This window comes from Pelodiscus sinensis, chromosome 4, assembly GCF_049634645.1.
Source record: "Pelodiscus sinensis isolate JC-2024 chromosome 4, ASM4963464v1, whole genome shotgun sequence".
Taxonomy (NCBI): Eukaryota; Metazoa; Chordata; order Testudines; family Trionychidae; genus Pelodiscus; species Pelodiscus sinensis.
Window position 1 is genome coordinate 107,704,026 of NC_134714.1, and position 16,145 is coordinate 107,720,170.

The 16,145-nt window shown below is 41.3% G+C and overlaps 1 protein-coding gene across 6 annotated transcripts in view; it reads left to right on the forward strand.

Annotated features, from left to right (window-relative positions):
* The window catches only part of STK33 (serine/threonine kinase 33), a 124,948-nt gene extending 110,196 nt beyond the window's left edge, over positions 1–14,752 (forward strand). For 5 of the 6 annotated variants that reach the window (XM_075927996.1, XM_075927997.1, XM_075928001.1 and 2 more), the window contains 3 exons: positions 10,317–10,562; positions 12,683–12,766; positions 13,938–14,752. In XM_075927996.1, coding sequence (XP_075784111.1) covers positions 10,317–10,562; positions 12,683–12,766; positions 13,938–14,105 — 498 coding nt within the window. In that variant the 3' untranslated portion in view covers positions 14,106–14,752. The remainder of the gene's footprint in view (positions 1–10,316; positions 10,563–12,682; positions 12,767–13,937) is intronic. The other variant, XM_075927998.1, reaches the window with a different exon arrangement.
* The last annotated feature ends 1,393 nt before the right edge of the window (positions 14,753–16,145 follow it).

Below are 16,145 nucleotides of genomic sequence, written 5' to 3' on the forward strand. Positions count from 1 at the left end.
CCTTCGCGATGTTCTCGCTCGCCTGTGCATTCACCACGCCATGCATATTATGTCAGGCATGCTAGTGTCGCCTCTTCACGACACTCATCCCCACGGTATTTGGACCGTCACTATAGACATTATGATGGACCCTATTATTATGTCTCAACTCGTCACAGCCACTCCCACTCCCATCGGAGGTCTCCGTGCTCCTGTCGCTCGGTTAGTCCGTCTTCTCATCATGATCGGTCGAGGCCGCGATCACCATCTCATGCTCCACCCCCTCCAAGAAGTCCAGATCCACAGCAGAACCATTCGGACCCTGAGGAGGGACAGATTTCGGATGCAGAAACAGACATGCCTGCGAATGTGTACTCTTCATCTCATGCACCAAATGATGCTGTGACCCCAGGTGATACCTCACCACCCGATGACCTTAAGGAATTCCAGGACCTTTTTAAGCGGGTGGCACAAAGCCAGGAGGTTCAGCTGTCTGAAGCACAGGTGAAGCAGCATAAGCTACTGAAAAACCTTCATCCCCAGCAACGACGCAAGATCGCACTCCCAGTTCATAAGGCAATTTTGGATGTGGCACACGAGATCTGGCAGACTCCCACAACGATCTCCCCTACTAGCAAAAGAGCAGATAAGAGATATTTTGTCCCATCTAAAGACATGGATTTTTCTCCTCAATCATCCTCAACCCAACTCCTTAATAGTAGATGCAGTCCACTATAAGAGCAAGGCTTCTCACTTCAAAACTGCACTCCCGTATAAGGACACAAGAAAGCTTGACTTCTTTGGACGCAAGATTTATTCATCATCGACCCTAATGCTTAGGATCGCAAATTATGCTGCCCTTCTCTCGAATCACAATTTTGACAATTATGCCAAGTTACCTGACCTAATGCAGCACCTTCCAGATACTAAGAGACCTCTGCTGAAGGCGATTGTCCAGGAGGGATATTCTGCATGTAGACCATCGCTCCAAATTGCCCTCGATGTTGCAGATACGGCAGCTCGAGCCATGGCAATAGGTATTGCCATGCGCAGAGCCTCTTGGTTAATGGCAGCAGGAGCACCAAAGGAGCTCCAGAACAAAGTTGAAGATTTCCCATTTGATCGTAAGAGATTATTTGCTACTTCAACTGATGACGTCCTGCATTCGGGTAAGGACTCACGCACCATTCTGCGGACTCTGGGGATGTATACCCCCGCCCCTTTAAGCGTAGGTGTTACTATCCATTTCAAAGGAGATATGACTATCCATTCCAGAAACATCAGCAGCGCGGTCCCGAGCAGTCTCGATTCCGACAGCGTCCGCAGCGCAAGCACCAGCAGTCCAATTGTGTGCCAGCCCGGGCTAATGCCAAACAGCAAATTTGACTCGTGTCGAGGACACAAACACATCTTCAGTGCTCACAGTAGAAAAACCCACCACCACCCTTCTCTTTCACCACCACCTCAAGCCATTTTATCACCAGTGGTGCGACATCACCTCGGACCGCTGCGTTTTGGAAGTAATAAAGTCAGGTTTCACAATACCTTTCATCTCCATACCTCCCACTATTCCACCCTCCCCGTCCCTCTTCAGGGATCCATCACACAAGATTCAGCTCCAGCAAGAGGTACGTCATCTTCTTGCTATAGGAGCCATAGAACTAGTTCCTTCAAGATTCAGGAACAGAGGGTTTTACTCCCGATATTTCCTCGTCCCCAAAAAATCTGGGGGGTGGAGACCTATTCTTGATCTGAGGAGTTTAAACTGATACATCAAGAAGCAGCGTTTCAAAATGGTCACGTTAAGCAAAATTATACCATCATTGAGCAAGGAAGATTGGTTTGGGGTCCTCGATTTACAGGATGCGTATTTTCACATCGCCATTCACATAGCACACAGGCGCTTCCTCCGTTTTGTAGTGGGGCAGGAACACTACCAATACAAAGTGCTGCCCTTTGGCCTCATCTCAGCTCCCAGAGCTTTCTCCAAGACCCTTGCAGTAGTTGCTGCACATCTTCGCAAGGTAGGGGTCTCCATTTTCCCCTACCTAGACGACTGCTTGCTCAAAGGCCACACTCACTCGGAAGCTTGCCACATGCTCACAGTAACGAGGAGTCTCTTCAGCTCCCTTGGTTTGATTATAAACATGGAGAAATCACATCTAGGGCCGGCCCAGACTCTCACGTTTATAAGAGCTCGCCTCGACTCACAGTCAGCTCGGGTCTACTTACCTGCAGACCATTTCCAAATCATATGCGATCTAGTTCACACAGTATCGCTCTCCCCAACACTTCCTGTACGTACTCACCTTCAGCTGTTGGGTCATATGGCAGCCACCACGATGGTGGTCCGCCACGCACGATTACATTTCTGATGCCTCCAGCAGTGGCTGACCTTGGTGTACAAACCCACCAAACACAGCATCCAAAAGCGGGTGGCGTTGCCTATCTATGTTCGGAATTCCCTCCGATGGTGGACCGAGCCCAACAACATGTTGACGGGCATTCCCTTTCACCAACCTCAGCCTTCGAAGCAGATAACAACAGATGCCTCACTCACCGGCTGGGGTGCGCACATGGACATGTATACTATCCAGGGTCGATGGTCCAATACAGAAATGATGCACCACATCAACTTATTGGAGCTCAGAGCAATCTTTCATGCCTGCAGACATTTCAAACCTCACATACAGGGCGCAGTTATCAGGATCCTTACGGACAACATCGCTGCAATGTACTATGTCAACAGGCAAGGTGGTGCCAGATCCCGCTCCCTCTGTGCAGTGGCGGTTCACCTGTGGTCCTGGTGCAACCGCAACGACATTACTATCATAGCTTCGTATCTGCGAGGGGTGAACAATTCCATCGCGGACTCGCTGAGCAGATACTTCCCACACGACCTCGAATGGGAGATCTGCACGGACGTGCTCCTATCTATCTTCCACCGCTGGGGTCGACTCACCATAGACCTCTTCATCACTTCTGCCAATGCGAAATGCAAGGTTTGTTGTTCCAGAGCAGGGATTGGCCTCCACTCCCTGGGGGATGCATTCCTCTTACATTGGTGCACGGTACTAATGTATGCGTTTCCCCCTGTGGCTCTAATTCCAAGAGTACTGCAGAAAGTTGTCCTCGACAAAGCCCGAATCTTGCTGATAGCACCGGCATGGCCTCGGCAAGCCTGGTACTCCACGCTCCTACAGCTCTCGATTCGAGCGCCTTACCGGCTCCCTCGTCTCCCGGACCTCTTAACGCAGCAGAGCGGATCCCTTCGCCATCCGAAATTGCTCACCCTCCATCTGACTGCATGGGTGTTGGTTGGTTCAACACGTCGGAGACCCTTTGTTCAGATCAAGTGAGACGTGTTCTGCTCAATAGCAGAAGAGATTCCATGAGAGAAACATACCTCGCAAAGTGGTCTTGCATTACGCACTGGTGTGACACTAAAGGGTTGTATCCCTCTGTCTCACCATTGCAGGCTGTTCTGGACTATGTTTTGCACCTTCATACATCAGGTATCTCCATACCATCACTTAAAGTTCATCTAGCAGTGATTATGGCGTTCCACCGCCCGATCGATGGCCGGTCGGTTTTCACCCACCCCATTACGAAGAGGTTTCTCAAGGGCCTCCTCAATCTCAACCCTCCACGTAGACCTTCACCTCCTGCGTGGAACCTCGACCTCGTGCTAGATGCGTTGACACGGCCACCATTTGAGCCGCTTGCAACTACATCTCTTCAACTACTTATGACCAAGGTTGTTTTTCTTATTGCTATATCGTCCGCACGCAGGGTGAGTGAGATATTGGCTCTTACAGCATCTCCCCCATATACGATCTTTCATAAGGACTCGGTGATTCTGAGGTTGCACCCGACCTTTCTCCCAAATCCACATTAACTAACCCGTTGTCTTGCCTTCTTTCTGTCCTAAACCTCACGCTTCTCCTCAAGAGGCTCTTTTGCATACGCTGGATGCTCGCCGAGCCCTCGCATTTTATATTGATAGAACTCGTGATATTCGAAAGACAGACCGCCTTTTTATATCTGTTGCGGATCAATTTAGAGGTCGTCCACTCTCTGCGCAGTGCATCTCGATGTTGATTGTCGCTTGCATTACCACCTGTTATAATCTGTGTAACAAATCCCTCCCATCACAACCTAGAGCACACTCCACCCATGCAATGGCTACCTCGACGGCCTTCCTGAAAGGAGTCCCTATGCGTGACATCTGCCGGGCAGCTACTTGGTCGTCAAACGTCACTTTCATGAAACATTACTCAATTCTGCAACACTCCACCTCAGACTCCGCTGTAGCCTCGGCGGTGCTCCAATGCTGCCGTAACACGGATCCCGTAACGCAACCTTAGCTCGGACCACTGCTCCGGAGTCACCAGACGTGGAGCACCCATGGGGACTACCTGAAGAAGAAGAAGAAGTTACTCACCTTCGTGCAGTAACGATGGTTCTTCGAGGTGTGTCTCTGTGGGTGCTCCACGACCCACCCTCCTCCCCGCTACGGAATCTCGTTTGTTTCTCTCATTTCAGATGAGGCGGTGAGAGGAACTGAGGCGGGGGCTGGACCATGCTCGGAGAGGAAAGGCGCGAACGGCCTCAAGTGCTCGCGCATGCGCGGTCCAGCCAAACACAGCTTTGGGAAGCCTCCGATTCGCGGCACTGGGGCGAGCCCGACACCAGACGTGGAGCACCCACGGGGACACACCTCGAAGAACCATCGTTACTACACGAAGGTGAGTAACTTCTTCTTCCATGAACTGTATTCTAATTCATAGGAGTGGTAGTGAGATGAAACATGGAAATGATAGAGAAATGATATAGATCCACTGGGAAAGTCCCCAGTGGGGGATGGTAAATAACTAAGGTTGGAAAGATGGAAAATGTATAACCCCCTTTGAAGACAGATAAAAAAGCACAAAGGCTTCTGTGGCCAAGAAAGAATGAACAATATTTGCAGTTGGAGCAGATATTAAAGCCCTAATAGAGGTTAAGATTATGAAAACAGATACCCATATCAAATTAACAGCAGTTCAGAAAGTGGTTACAAAATGACAGATTTAAAAAAACCCTTCACTCTATTTATCAAATGGATGCTAGACAGATGATCAGAGACCAATAACACTGATCTACAATTTTTTAGAAGTCATCTGCTTCCGAGATAAAATGTGCTATTTATTATGTATTTTGAAGTGTTGAATTCAAATATGACAATTAAAACAACCGATTGGCTACTGTTTCCAAGATATTTAAGATTTTACATTTTGCATCTAGGCATATTGTGTAGATAGTAGAGTTTTAATCATAAATTGTAAACATAGGTCTTTTCATGTGTTTATGGTTGCTTTACATGATAATATTTCACCTGTCCTGTTTATGTAACACTTTAAAAATCAGCAAAAGGGTTATATAAATAAAATTTATTATGAAACAAAAGGCAAAAAACTATTATGTACATAGTTTAGTCCTATTCAATATCTACTTGGCGCTTCTTGGCTTGTCTCTTGTATTCATTAAATGGAGCATCTCTTGTCACTGTCCAGCAATAGTCTGCAAGCATTGATGGGCTCCATTTGCCCTGATAGCATTTCTCCATTGTTGCAATGTCCTGGTGAAATTGCTCGCCATGCTCGTCGCTCACTGCTCCGCAGTTCGATGGAAAAAATCTAGATGAGAGTGCAAAAAATGTATCTTTAGTGACATGTTTCAACCGAGGCTTTTGTATGCCTTGAGGAGGTTTTCCACCAACAACCTGTAGTTGTCTGTCTGCCTTGTTGTTTCTGAGAAAATTTATGGCCACTAACTGGAAGGCTTTCCATGCCGTCTTTTCCTTGCCACTCAGTGCATAACACTTTGTGTTATGAGGCGTGGTTCAGAGGAGGAGGATGGGAGAAAATGTGGGTCCAGTGACATTGATGGTTCAGGACCAGAAGTTTCATCCTGTTCCTCTTCCTCGTCTGACTCAAGTGAGAATGATTCTGGTGCATCAGGAACCGGCAGTCCTTCTCTGTGGGGTACTGAGCGTATTGCTGATGGAATGTTTGGATAATGCACAGTCCACTTTTTCTTCTTCGACACACCTTTCCCAACTGGAGGCACCATGCAGAAGTAACAATTGCTGGTATGATCTGTTGGCTCTCTCCAAATCCAATGCACTGCAAAAGGCATAGATTTCCTTTTCCTGTTCAACCACTGGCGAAGATTTATTGCACAAGCATTGCAGCATATGTGTGGGGCCCACCTCTTGTCCTGATCTCCAATTTTGCAGCCAAAAGAAAGGTGATCGGCTTTCTTAACCATAGTGGTTTTACTGCTCTTTTGTGATGCAAAAGTCACTTCACCACAAACATAGCAGAAGTTATCTGCACTGTTCACACAAGTACGAGGCATCTCTGTTCACTTTGGCTAAACAGAAATGTGTCCCTTTGCAAAATCAAACACTGACAAATAAGAGAGCACGACACTGTATGATTTCTAGAGCTGATATAGGGCAATTTGTTCAGCAGAGTGATGTAAGCTTCGTTATGATTGCATCATCCATGACTTCTAGGAATAACATGATGCAATTCATATCATGTATGATGCAATACCAGCTTCAGATTGCATCATTCATTGTTTTGCCTAAAAAGCAAGTACTGTCCAAACCCAGTCATAGATTTATTCATAGATCCAGTCAAAGATGTATTTTAGTCATTTCTGGTTTAAATTGAGATCCCTTCCCTTTATAACTCACTTATCATCCGCCATTCGCAAGTCAAGGGTCGTATATACTGACCCAATAGCATATCTTGAAAACTAGAGCCAATCAACAATTTTAAGCATCATTTTCATTCTCAGTGACCCAGAATTAGTAAAGTTTGACTACATTTATTTCAGAAGCATTTTGGCTATAGAGCAGTGTAATGATTTACATAAATAGAACATAATTTTTCACATATTCACTTTTTGTTAAGTATAAAAATAGCTTAGCTAATGGGAGAAAATGCCAACGGAGTAGGTGGAATTGCTGTTAGTGATTCTACTAGATTTGATCCATCTCAATCAGGAATAATGATAATGACATCAGGTCTGAAAATGTGGCGGGAAAGGAACAAAGACTACTTGTCTACTTGTCTAAACCAGCTGTTCAAGGAAAAGGTACATCCTTTTTCTGAGGACTGCGAGAGGCAAGGGAAAAGTGTCTGGGGACTGCATCCTGTGTTGGTCAGGGAAATTGCTTTGTTTTAGTGTACAAGTTTTGTGTGTTAACAATAAATTGTGCCCAGAGGCAGAGGACTGCAATAGACTCAGGCATGACACTAGTTCTTTCCTGGGATGGTGAGATATTTCTCCAGCTTACATAGAAACTAAATGACCCATCTGATAATAATTTTAACCCAGTGATTTCTATGATTCTAAAGAGTATGCATTTGAAAAGAGTGATGAAGTCAACACATTTAAGATAGAGATGGGAGTTGGTCTCTCACAGACATTTTTTATGCTACAATTGAGTTCAGAATTTGGTTTCCACATTTTTTCCACTAGAAGCGAAAGAGTATATTTTATTAACACATTTCAAGAAGAGAAGCAGTTATACATTTTTTCCAGTTACTTTCTCTTTTGTTTTTATGAACTATATTTCCTAGTTGATTTTACTGCTATCCTTGCAAGTATCCCATGTTAGTAATTTTATATTTATATTGCATTTGTTGTGTGTGAGAAGCGGTTGTCTCTTTTAATTGCCATATCTCCTATATATTGACAGATGAACTCTGAGTTCTCTTAGCTAATCATTGTCTCTCCCTTCATTTTGAATGGAAAATCATAAAAACGAGTGGCTTCATCATATTAGGTATGTGTGAGGCAACAGGCTTGCCGCCCCCTTCCCCTCCCCCGCTTCCGCCCCTCACCTGATTATATGGTTATTTTATTCTTTATTTTAAAAAATGCTCTATAGGTTACTGACCCTAAAATTACTCCGTGTGCACCAAATTTCATCAGTCTATTTAAGCTTATTTGCCTCTGTCAACTTTCCTCATGGTGTCAGTAGCATTTCTGGACAAGTTTAGAAATCTTGTTGTCAGCTTACTATATTTCCAACTTGATGTGAAGACTCCACTGTTATTTCTATAATGTGACTCAAAACAAGCCCTTTCTCAACAGTTGATAGGATTTTGTCTGTGCTTGTTCTAACCTGGCAATACACAGTTTGTTTCCTTATAAAGACTCAATTATGACTTTCCCTATATATTCACTCAAAGTGCTGTCCTGTGTTAACTCCTAAGAACTTGAAGTCTTGTAAGTATGGAGGGAACAAAGCACCTGAAGAGGTTCAGAGCCTGTACTTTGAACTATTCAGTTCCCTTCTGCCATTGTCTTTTCCTGTAGTTCTTTTGCCCTTACAGTGTGCAAAAGTGTGTTTTTCAATGTTTTACTTGTTGTTGAGTTTTCATTCTTTTGGGCTTTTTAAAATCTCAGATTCACAGAAATAATTATTAGTTAAACTGAAAAGGATTTAATAAAATTGTTAGCCCTGGATCATTCTTTTTACCACAACCCAGATATCTCCCACTCTGGTTTCTGAAGTACATACTCCAGACCACTTTGCTTTCCTTGAAAATTCTCACTGACGAACCTTTAATTTTCCTGAGTTTTCTGTAGTGTGGCAAGTTGGCTCTTAAGATCAACAGTTTATTGATGCTCGCTAAGCTGAAACTGTGTGCCCTTCTAGATATGTACTTGGTGTTTTCCTGGAGGAAGTACTGCATTTTACATTATTCACAGATAACTGTACATCTCTTCATTTTGAATCCTGAATCTTACTGAAACACACTCTTAAAACCCCAACAGAAAAAGCTGAAAAGGAAGACAAAAGAAAATGAAACAATGTAAAGACAGCCAATTAGTAATCCACCACTCTCTTTACCCACAATTAGCGCCAGATGCTAGCCAATTAAACTCAACAGGTGTTCAAATGAGCCAATACAGACAATTAACTTAAATGATTCCACTTTCTTAAAAATTGTCAGAATACAAACTCCCACTTCTCTTTGTGTGATGTATAATTATCTGCAGCTCTTTAAGGCCTAATTTTTTTAAAAAGGCCTAAACTCAGCTTCTGATTTTGTGGGTCCAATTCAATGTACTTACATATTTAACTGCCTGATTGTGCTTGCAATGAGGTACGTAGTTTGCTGTCTGTGCCATCCAATTTGCCCACATTTAATTGCAGATGTTAGTAAATGAATCCGTTCCTGGTTTACTCAGAACATGTGCGGTATTTCACACAAAAGAAATTCATTCCAGGCACTAACACTCAAGTATAAAAAGACAAAGTCTGAGTCAGAACTCTTAACTGACGTGGTGTGTCTAGCAATTAGATCGAGGACTTGAAGTAAAAATGTATGTATTCTGCTTCTTATTCTGTCATTGATTCACTGTGTGACTTTGAACAAATAACATGTCTCAGTTTACTTATCTGTTCAGAAGAGAGAATAAAATGACTAACTGCTTTTCCAATTAATTCTAGTAAAACGTTTCTTATTAATGTATGTAAAACTCTTTGAGATTCTCCGATAACAGTGATATATTTACTGAGTATTATTTATTAGAATTCCTTTCAAAAAATCAACAGACACATTTTGCTCTTCAAAGCAAACCTGCTTTGCACACAACTTCTCTCTAAACTTTCAAAATCACAACACAGAGAGCAGGAATGTATAAATGAATGACATAGACTTTACAAAACTGAACCATCAAGGTAAATAGAATAATTGTTTAGGTTCCCATAGTCTCCTCGAGCAGAGGGAACAAGAGCCTAATGGCTCTATTAAAAGGCAGCACTGCCTTCACAGCATCCTTTCCTCTGACTTGAAAACAGTTCCCTTACTTTTGTGGGGGTTTCAGGCCAGGAGGAATGGGTGCATTCTCAGAGACCCCATTCACATCCCCCCCACAGATTTAAAGTAATACTGGTGGAGAAGGGTAATCCCTGGCAGTGGAATTCCTGTTAAGAATCACAATGGTGTTTTGTAGGAAGACTTGGAGGTATGATGCAGCCACAAGGCTATTGCACATCTGCTGTTTGATTCTGATCCAAATAGTTGCTTACGTTGCAGGAGAGGGTGTTCAAACCATGTCCATTTCTTGAGAAAACATTGCCATAGAAGTGTTCAAATAGGAGATATTTACTGTATTTAGGATCTAAGTCAGAAATAGAAAAAAATTAGTATTTTCATATACAGGACTTACAGCAATTAGGCAAATTACTTTGGTGTTAATTTTCTGATATAGTGTTCTAGAGTCAACATGCAGGAAAAATAATAAAACCAATTGCTATCCTGTAGGGTGAAACACAGATTGTCCAGAGACCATTTAATGTCCTAGAGCTGATGAAGGAATGGAATAACAACCTGGACATTGGTGAAGTTTGCAATGCTGAAGAAGAACTGAATAACACAGCTACTGCGTTGCATCAGGATAATATGAGTGAAGAGCAGGAAAGTTTTGTTAGCAACAATGGAAACTCAGAGCTTGGTACAGAAACTGAAATGGAGAGTGGGAACAGCAAACCCTGTACACCAACAAAACAGGTATTTTTTGTTGAACAAAGAAAGCACTATGTATGAGCTAAGTATTACTTTTGGGCAATCAATTGCTAAGGTAAGGAATGGTTAACATGACCTAGTGCTATAGAGGATCGCTGAAACCTAATGAAAGATTTATACATAGGGTACAGAATCTGAAGAAATACAAGGATACATGATGAGCTATGTATTGTACAATTGCCCTCTGAAGAGAAACAAATACAGATTGACCCAGAGTACCAATCCTTTAAGACTCTCTTGTTCCTGTTCACTACCTTAACCTGGCAAGTGAGCAAAAACTTATCTGAAAAGGAACAGGATATTAAGAAACTGATATTTAGGGCAGGTGAAGAGGAATCTCTGATGGACAGTCCTTTCTTTCTTTCCAAATTCCTTTTGCATTTTTGTCATGTGGTTCAATTTATTTTAGATCCAAGGGAAACAAGGACAGTCTAGGGATACTTAACCACTTTCTTATTTATATCAAGCTTTAAGCAGTTAATACAGTTGTTTAAGTTTTACAGGCCTTAATAACAATGACTTATACAATTTAAACCTTAAATACTATAAATTCTAAAGCAATTAATACAGCTCAAAGCAATGCAAGGGCAATTAATAGGAAGATCTACTATAATACAATAATAAAGCCTAGTTCATTTACACTTCACCCGTATGCTACCTACTGTACCAGGCAGAAGGTCGTGGTTCCTTTTCTTCCCATGCATTGGAACACCATGTACTGGGTCGCCAGTATGAGGGGCCTATTTACTTCTAGTTACATTGAGCAGGACCTGTTGGTCAACCCTGCCCATTCCCACCCATCGATTGTTCTTACTAAGCTCATTTTATAGCAAAGTGAGACTTGGTCATTCTAATAATATTTACCAATTTATTACATATTGTGTAGGATACGTAAACTGCCCAATGCCCCTATTTGGGGTACATCCTACTCAGGATGTTGCTGCTATGTGCCTAGTTGACAGTTGTATGGCTGCATCTGCAATTTTTGCTTATCAGAAACAGAAGTACTAGTACAAGGGCGCTTGTTGTGTGTTCTTGATGTGGTCTCACGTACCAGGCTTAATCAGCATTGTTATTCAAAACATTCCTGCCTCCCAAACCTTGCCTGTGTGCTTATGTGCACCAGACTTGACACAGGCTTGGGTTTTGCTTTTTAGAGATCTGCAATCCGTGTTCAAGGCAGACATCCCTATTTATTGTCAAGGCAAGGTAGTCCAGGCTCCCCTACAATTTTGTAAATAGGAGTCTTACATCCCTGGGGAAAAGGCAAACAATATTTAACAAGGCAACAACTATATAAACGGCTAGTGTCATGCTGAAGCCCAAGCTATAATGCTTATAACAGTCATTGCTTTGATTTCTCAGATGACTTGTTGCTTAAAATATTGAATTTTTACAGCATGCAGCTGAATCCCTGACCTGAAAAAACCAAGAGCCATAATGCAAATGCTGGTGGTTCTGTATTAGCTATGACCTCTGTAGCTCTTAGATTTAAATGCAGAAAGTTCCTGTGCAGCAAGCTGGAGTCTTCAATGTTACATAATATGGTGTCTGCTCTTGTGAATATGGCACTGCAGTGGGACTGTGTTATGGCAGAATATTCTATGGACTACAGGGGGTTAGCGTTTGGGGAGCCCAGCCTAATGATACCTACACAAGCTATGCAGAGCTGGACTCCCCAAATGCTAACTCCCTCTAGTCTATACAGTGGAACAGTTCCCAAGACCATTTCCTCTGGGGGCCTTAATGAAGGAAGGAGCTGGATTTTGCCGTAGGGGAAAGGTATACTTAAAACTCATATGGAAGAGTTGAGCTGTGTACAAAGCTTACTGGTGTTAAACGTGCAAGTATAAAAATCCGAATCCTTATAAATGGGTCTAACTTTTGTCAGTTTACTATTGAATCTAGCCATCTGACTATCAAAAGAGCAGTGTTTGAGGGTACCCAGTATGTCTACACTATTATTAAAAAGTGTGTGGCACCAGTTTCAGAGCCCAGACTCCAGACCAGGTCCTTTATTACAGTATAATCATACTGTAGGCCCTTTCCTAGCCTTCTTAGTATGCTTGGTTTATTACTCCCGCTTTTTGATTCTTCTTTCACAGGTCAATAAGAAAAAAAATAACACAAGTACTTTACCAAATGGGACACTTAAAAAGAGGAGTGCCACTTCCAAGCCATCCAGTGCTGTAAGGGTTCTCTCAAACACCTTTTCCAATTATCTTCAGTTTGACTTAATTTTATGTTTTCTGTGCTGACATTTTAAGACACTTTTAGAATAAGAGAAAAAAGTGTTAAACTAGAGACTGGTGAGTTCTTATTCACCTTTTAAAATACTGTTTCACATTAAGATTTACAGTTGCTTTCTGTTATGGAACAAAAGTTCTTGAAGACCCAGCATGTCCAATTGAAATCAGTGGTAGTTTGTGTACCTAGCATCTTGGAAAATCAGGACACTTGTAGGTTGCTAAACAAGCCCCCAGTTTTTTAAATGTTGTGATAAATTCTTATGTTATGTATGTTGAAGTTTCTTTCACTTAAAAGGATTCAGGGTGAGTGAGTGAAGATTGTTGTAGGATGAGATTTTTTTAGAAAAAACATTAAGGGCTGCTCCCTCAGCTGATGTAAATTGGCATCATTCCATTGCAGTCACCGGCTGATTTCTACCAGCTGAAGCTCCAGCCCAAAGAGTGCTGTTACTGTAGTAAATTGCACTTTGAGATGTATTTAGGAGTTGGCTGTTGACTGCTTAATCTATCCAAATCTATCCTGTTAAATTGAGAAATCTGGAAATTAGAGAATAAGATATGGTCAACTAAAGAATATTGGTATGCTCATGCATTGGTCAAGTTTTAATCATGATGCAGAACAGAAACAGAATAATCCTAATTACACATTTATAAAGGATAAAGATAAGAGCTTTAAAAGATATTGGGACTTGTTATGATAATTGAATAACAATAATGGTGATGCTTATATTTGATTGTTATAAATCTTGGTATAGAAGAATGGCTAGCAAAGACTAATATCAAGTAATTATCATTGGATATAAGTAGTCCTAAACAGGTATTAAGAATGTAGTATTCCAAAGCATGGGATTTTAGATTAGAGGTATGAAAGCTATGTAGATATACTACAGAGGATGTTAAGAATTACATTTTTCATAAAACAGCTTCTCTTGCACTTTATAATATTCTCTACTGTCTTTTAAACTACTTGTTTATAACTTACACTGCTGTAAAATAACACTGGCATTCTACCTCTCAATAATTCTTCTGCTTTTTGTCCAACGTTGTCTAATATTATTTTCATCCCTCATAGTTTAATATATATTTAACTTCTTTTTGTTTTAAATTATAGCCCTTTACAGGTAGGTCAGTATCTCCAGTGTCAAATTCTAGACGAAATCAGGAGAATCAAGAGAAGAAGGGGGAGACAGAAAAATCCTGTGCGTCTCCAAACCAGGGATTGGGAAATAAAAACATACAAAAACCCAATACCACGCTCAGAACCAAAAAGAAGTCATAGGGTTTCCAGCAACTTTGAACAACATAGAACTGAGGCAACTTGTGCCAAAATGAAGATATTGCATAAAAATGGACAAGACCATTCTAAACTGTTAACCTTTTTGTTCACCAAAGCCCTGTATTCAGCAGAGCGTGCTGGCTTTCCTTTAACACTGAAGCAGATTCCAAAGCAGTGTGAACTCCTAACCAGTAAAAGGACATCCACTGATAGTATTGTTATCAGACTGCAGATTATCAAAAGTCTAAATTTGTATGTAATATTTGTTCTATGCTAGCAGGCACTGTGCATGTGAGTAGCTCACTACTATGAATCCACTCGCTATGTTTTACTTAGATTCATTAGTTTTGTCACAAACACTTATGGGGAAAACAGAGATCAGATTCTGTAATGGGGGTTCCTAGTGCCCTTTGCACTATAAGATTTTTTTAGGAGATTGCTTATAAACTTGCTTTACACATTATAGCACAAGTACTTGGGTCATGGAAATTTGTTACTGCTATGTTAGGTCACCGTAGATTGCTTATAAAACTTATTTTAAACTTGATAAATGGAAGATGTATTTTTGAAGTATGATGAAATTGCTGTGGTTCTTGCTGATAAACTTCTGGTATGTTGATGAAATACTTAAATAAAAGCAGATGTTAGAATATTCGTCCCTACATAGTAATTTATCTTTGTGTTCAAAAGGACAGTGAAGTGTGCTGTTAAGCTAAGGCTTGTGGTGTATTTGTGTAAAATGCAAATGTATTCTATTGTTCAAAACTCAGTGCCTCTTTCTCTGAAGGTAAGTCTTACCTGTGGACTTTCACATTGCTCCACTGAGGGAGCTAACTACACAGATGCTTTGTCACTTAACTTTTTATTACAAGTTATTCAATCACTTATGCTAAGGACATTCACTGTATATTGGGGGACTATATATTTAGGTTTTTTTCCTGTTGTTTCCACAAAAATCCTTGAGTTTCTTTTGTGCTTGTCAGAACTTAGATGTCACACATTATCACCTGCTTCCATTTGGGTCATGAATAATCCTATAACATTCAAACAGATTGTTCAGGAATTTGGAAATTTTAAGAAAAATCACATTATGATGAATCAGTTTAAAATCTCTAAATTGTGCAATATCAACACAATGAGAACCACTCAAATATTCCCTGAAGATTGTAAATACATCCTTGCACATTTAAGTACCTTATATGAGGTATTAATCTTCTGATTGATGATTCTATCTTGAGTTCAAGAATGTAAATTCTCCACACTATAGAAAATTTGATGAGTATAGATTTCTATATTCATCTGATTTTAATTGTATCAGAATATCACTTTACCCAGGCAGTTTTTCCAGTATGTTTCCTATATATATATGCACTCTTGGTTGTCTCAGCAAAGCCATGTTCCACATACTGAATCTAACTGTATCTCTGTGTTTATTTGAAGCGGACAAAGCCTCTTACAAAGTCCATCTGGCTTTCTGAGTCGTACAACACCAACATGTTAGTTCTTTAGGCCACAGACTGACCTATCTCTTGTTGGCTATTAACTCTCATTGCTCATTCTTATCCTTTAGTGAGACAGTCACTTGAAGGGCATGTCGGAACTCACTCTGTTACAGCTGTGGCTGCATCATTAGCCAACCTCAGGTCAGTCCTACCTGATCACAGTAGTTGCATAGCTGCAAAATGAAGTTCTTTCACTGACTTTATAGAGTGTTGAGGGTGCCTGTGTTCCATGTTCAGAAAAGCTCTTTTATAACAAACGGCATTTTTAGAAGCCCAGCAGACGTGCTGACAATCTGCCACTGCTGCTCCTTTGAACCGTGGGAACATGAACATTTCCTGTCCCACATCAAAGAAGTACATTATTGCATCATTTTTACAATGCTGGCACTGTACAAGTAACATTTACCTTTTAAAGTCAAGAGAATTATTTACTTCCCACTCTCCTGAGAAATTATTTGAATACTTTTTTATTTGAATACTCCTGTTTGGCTAATCAGTGTCTGGGCCCTCTCTTCACAACTTCTGCCTTGTCCTGGCATGC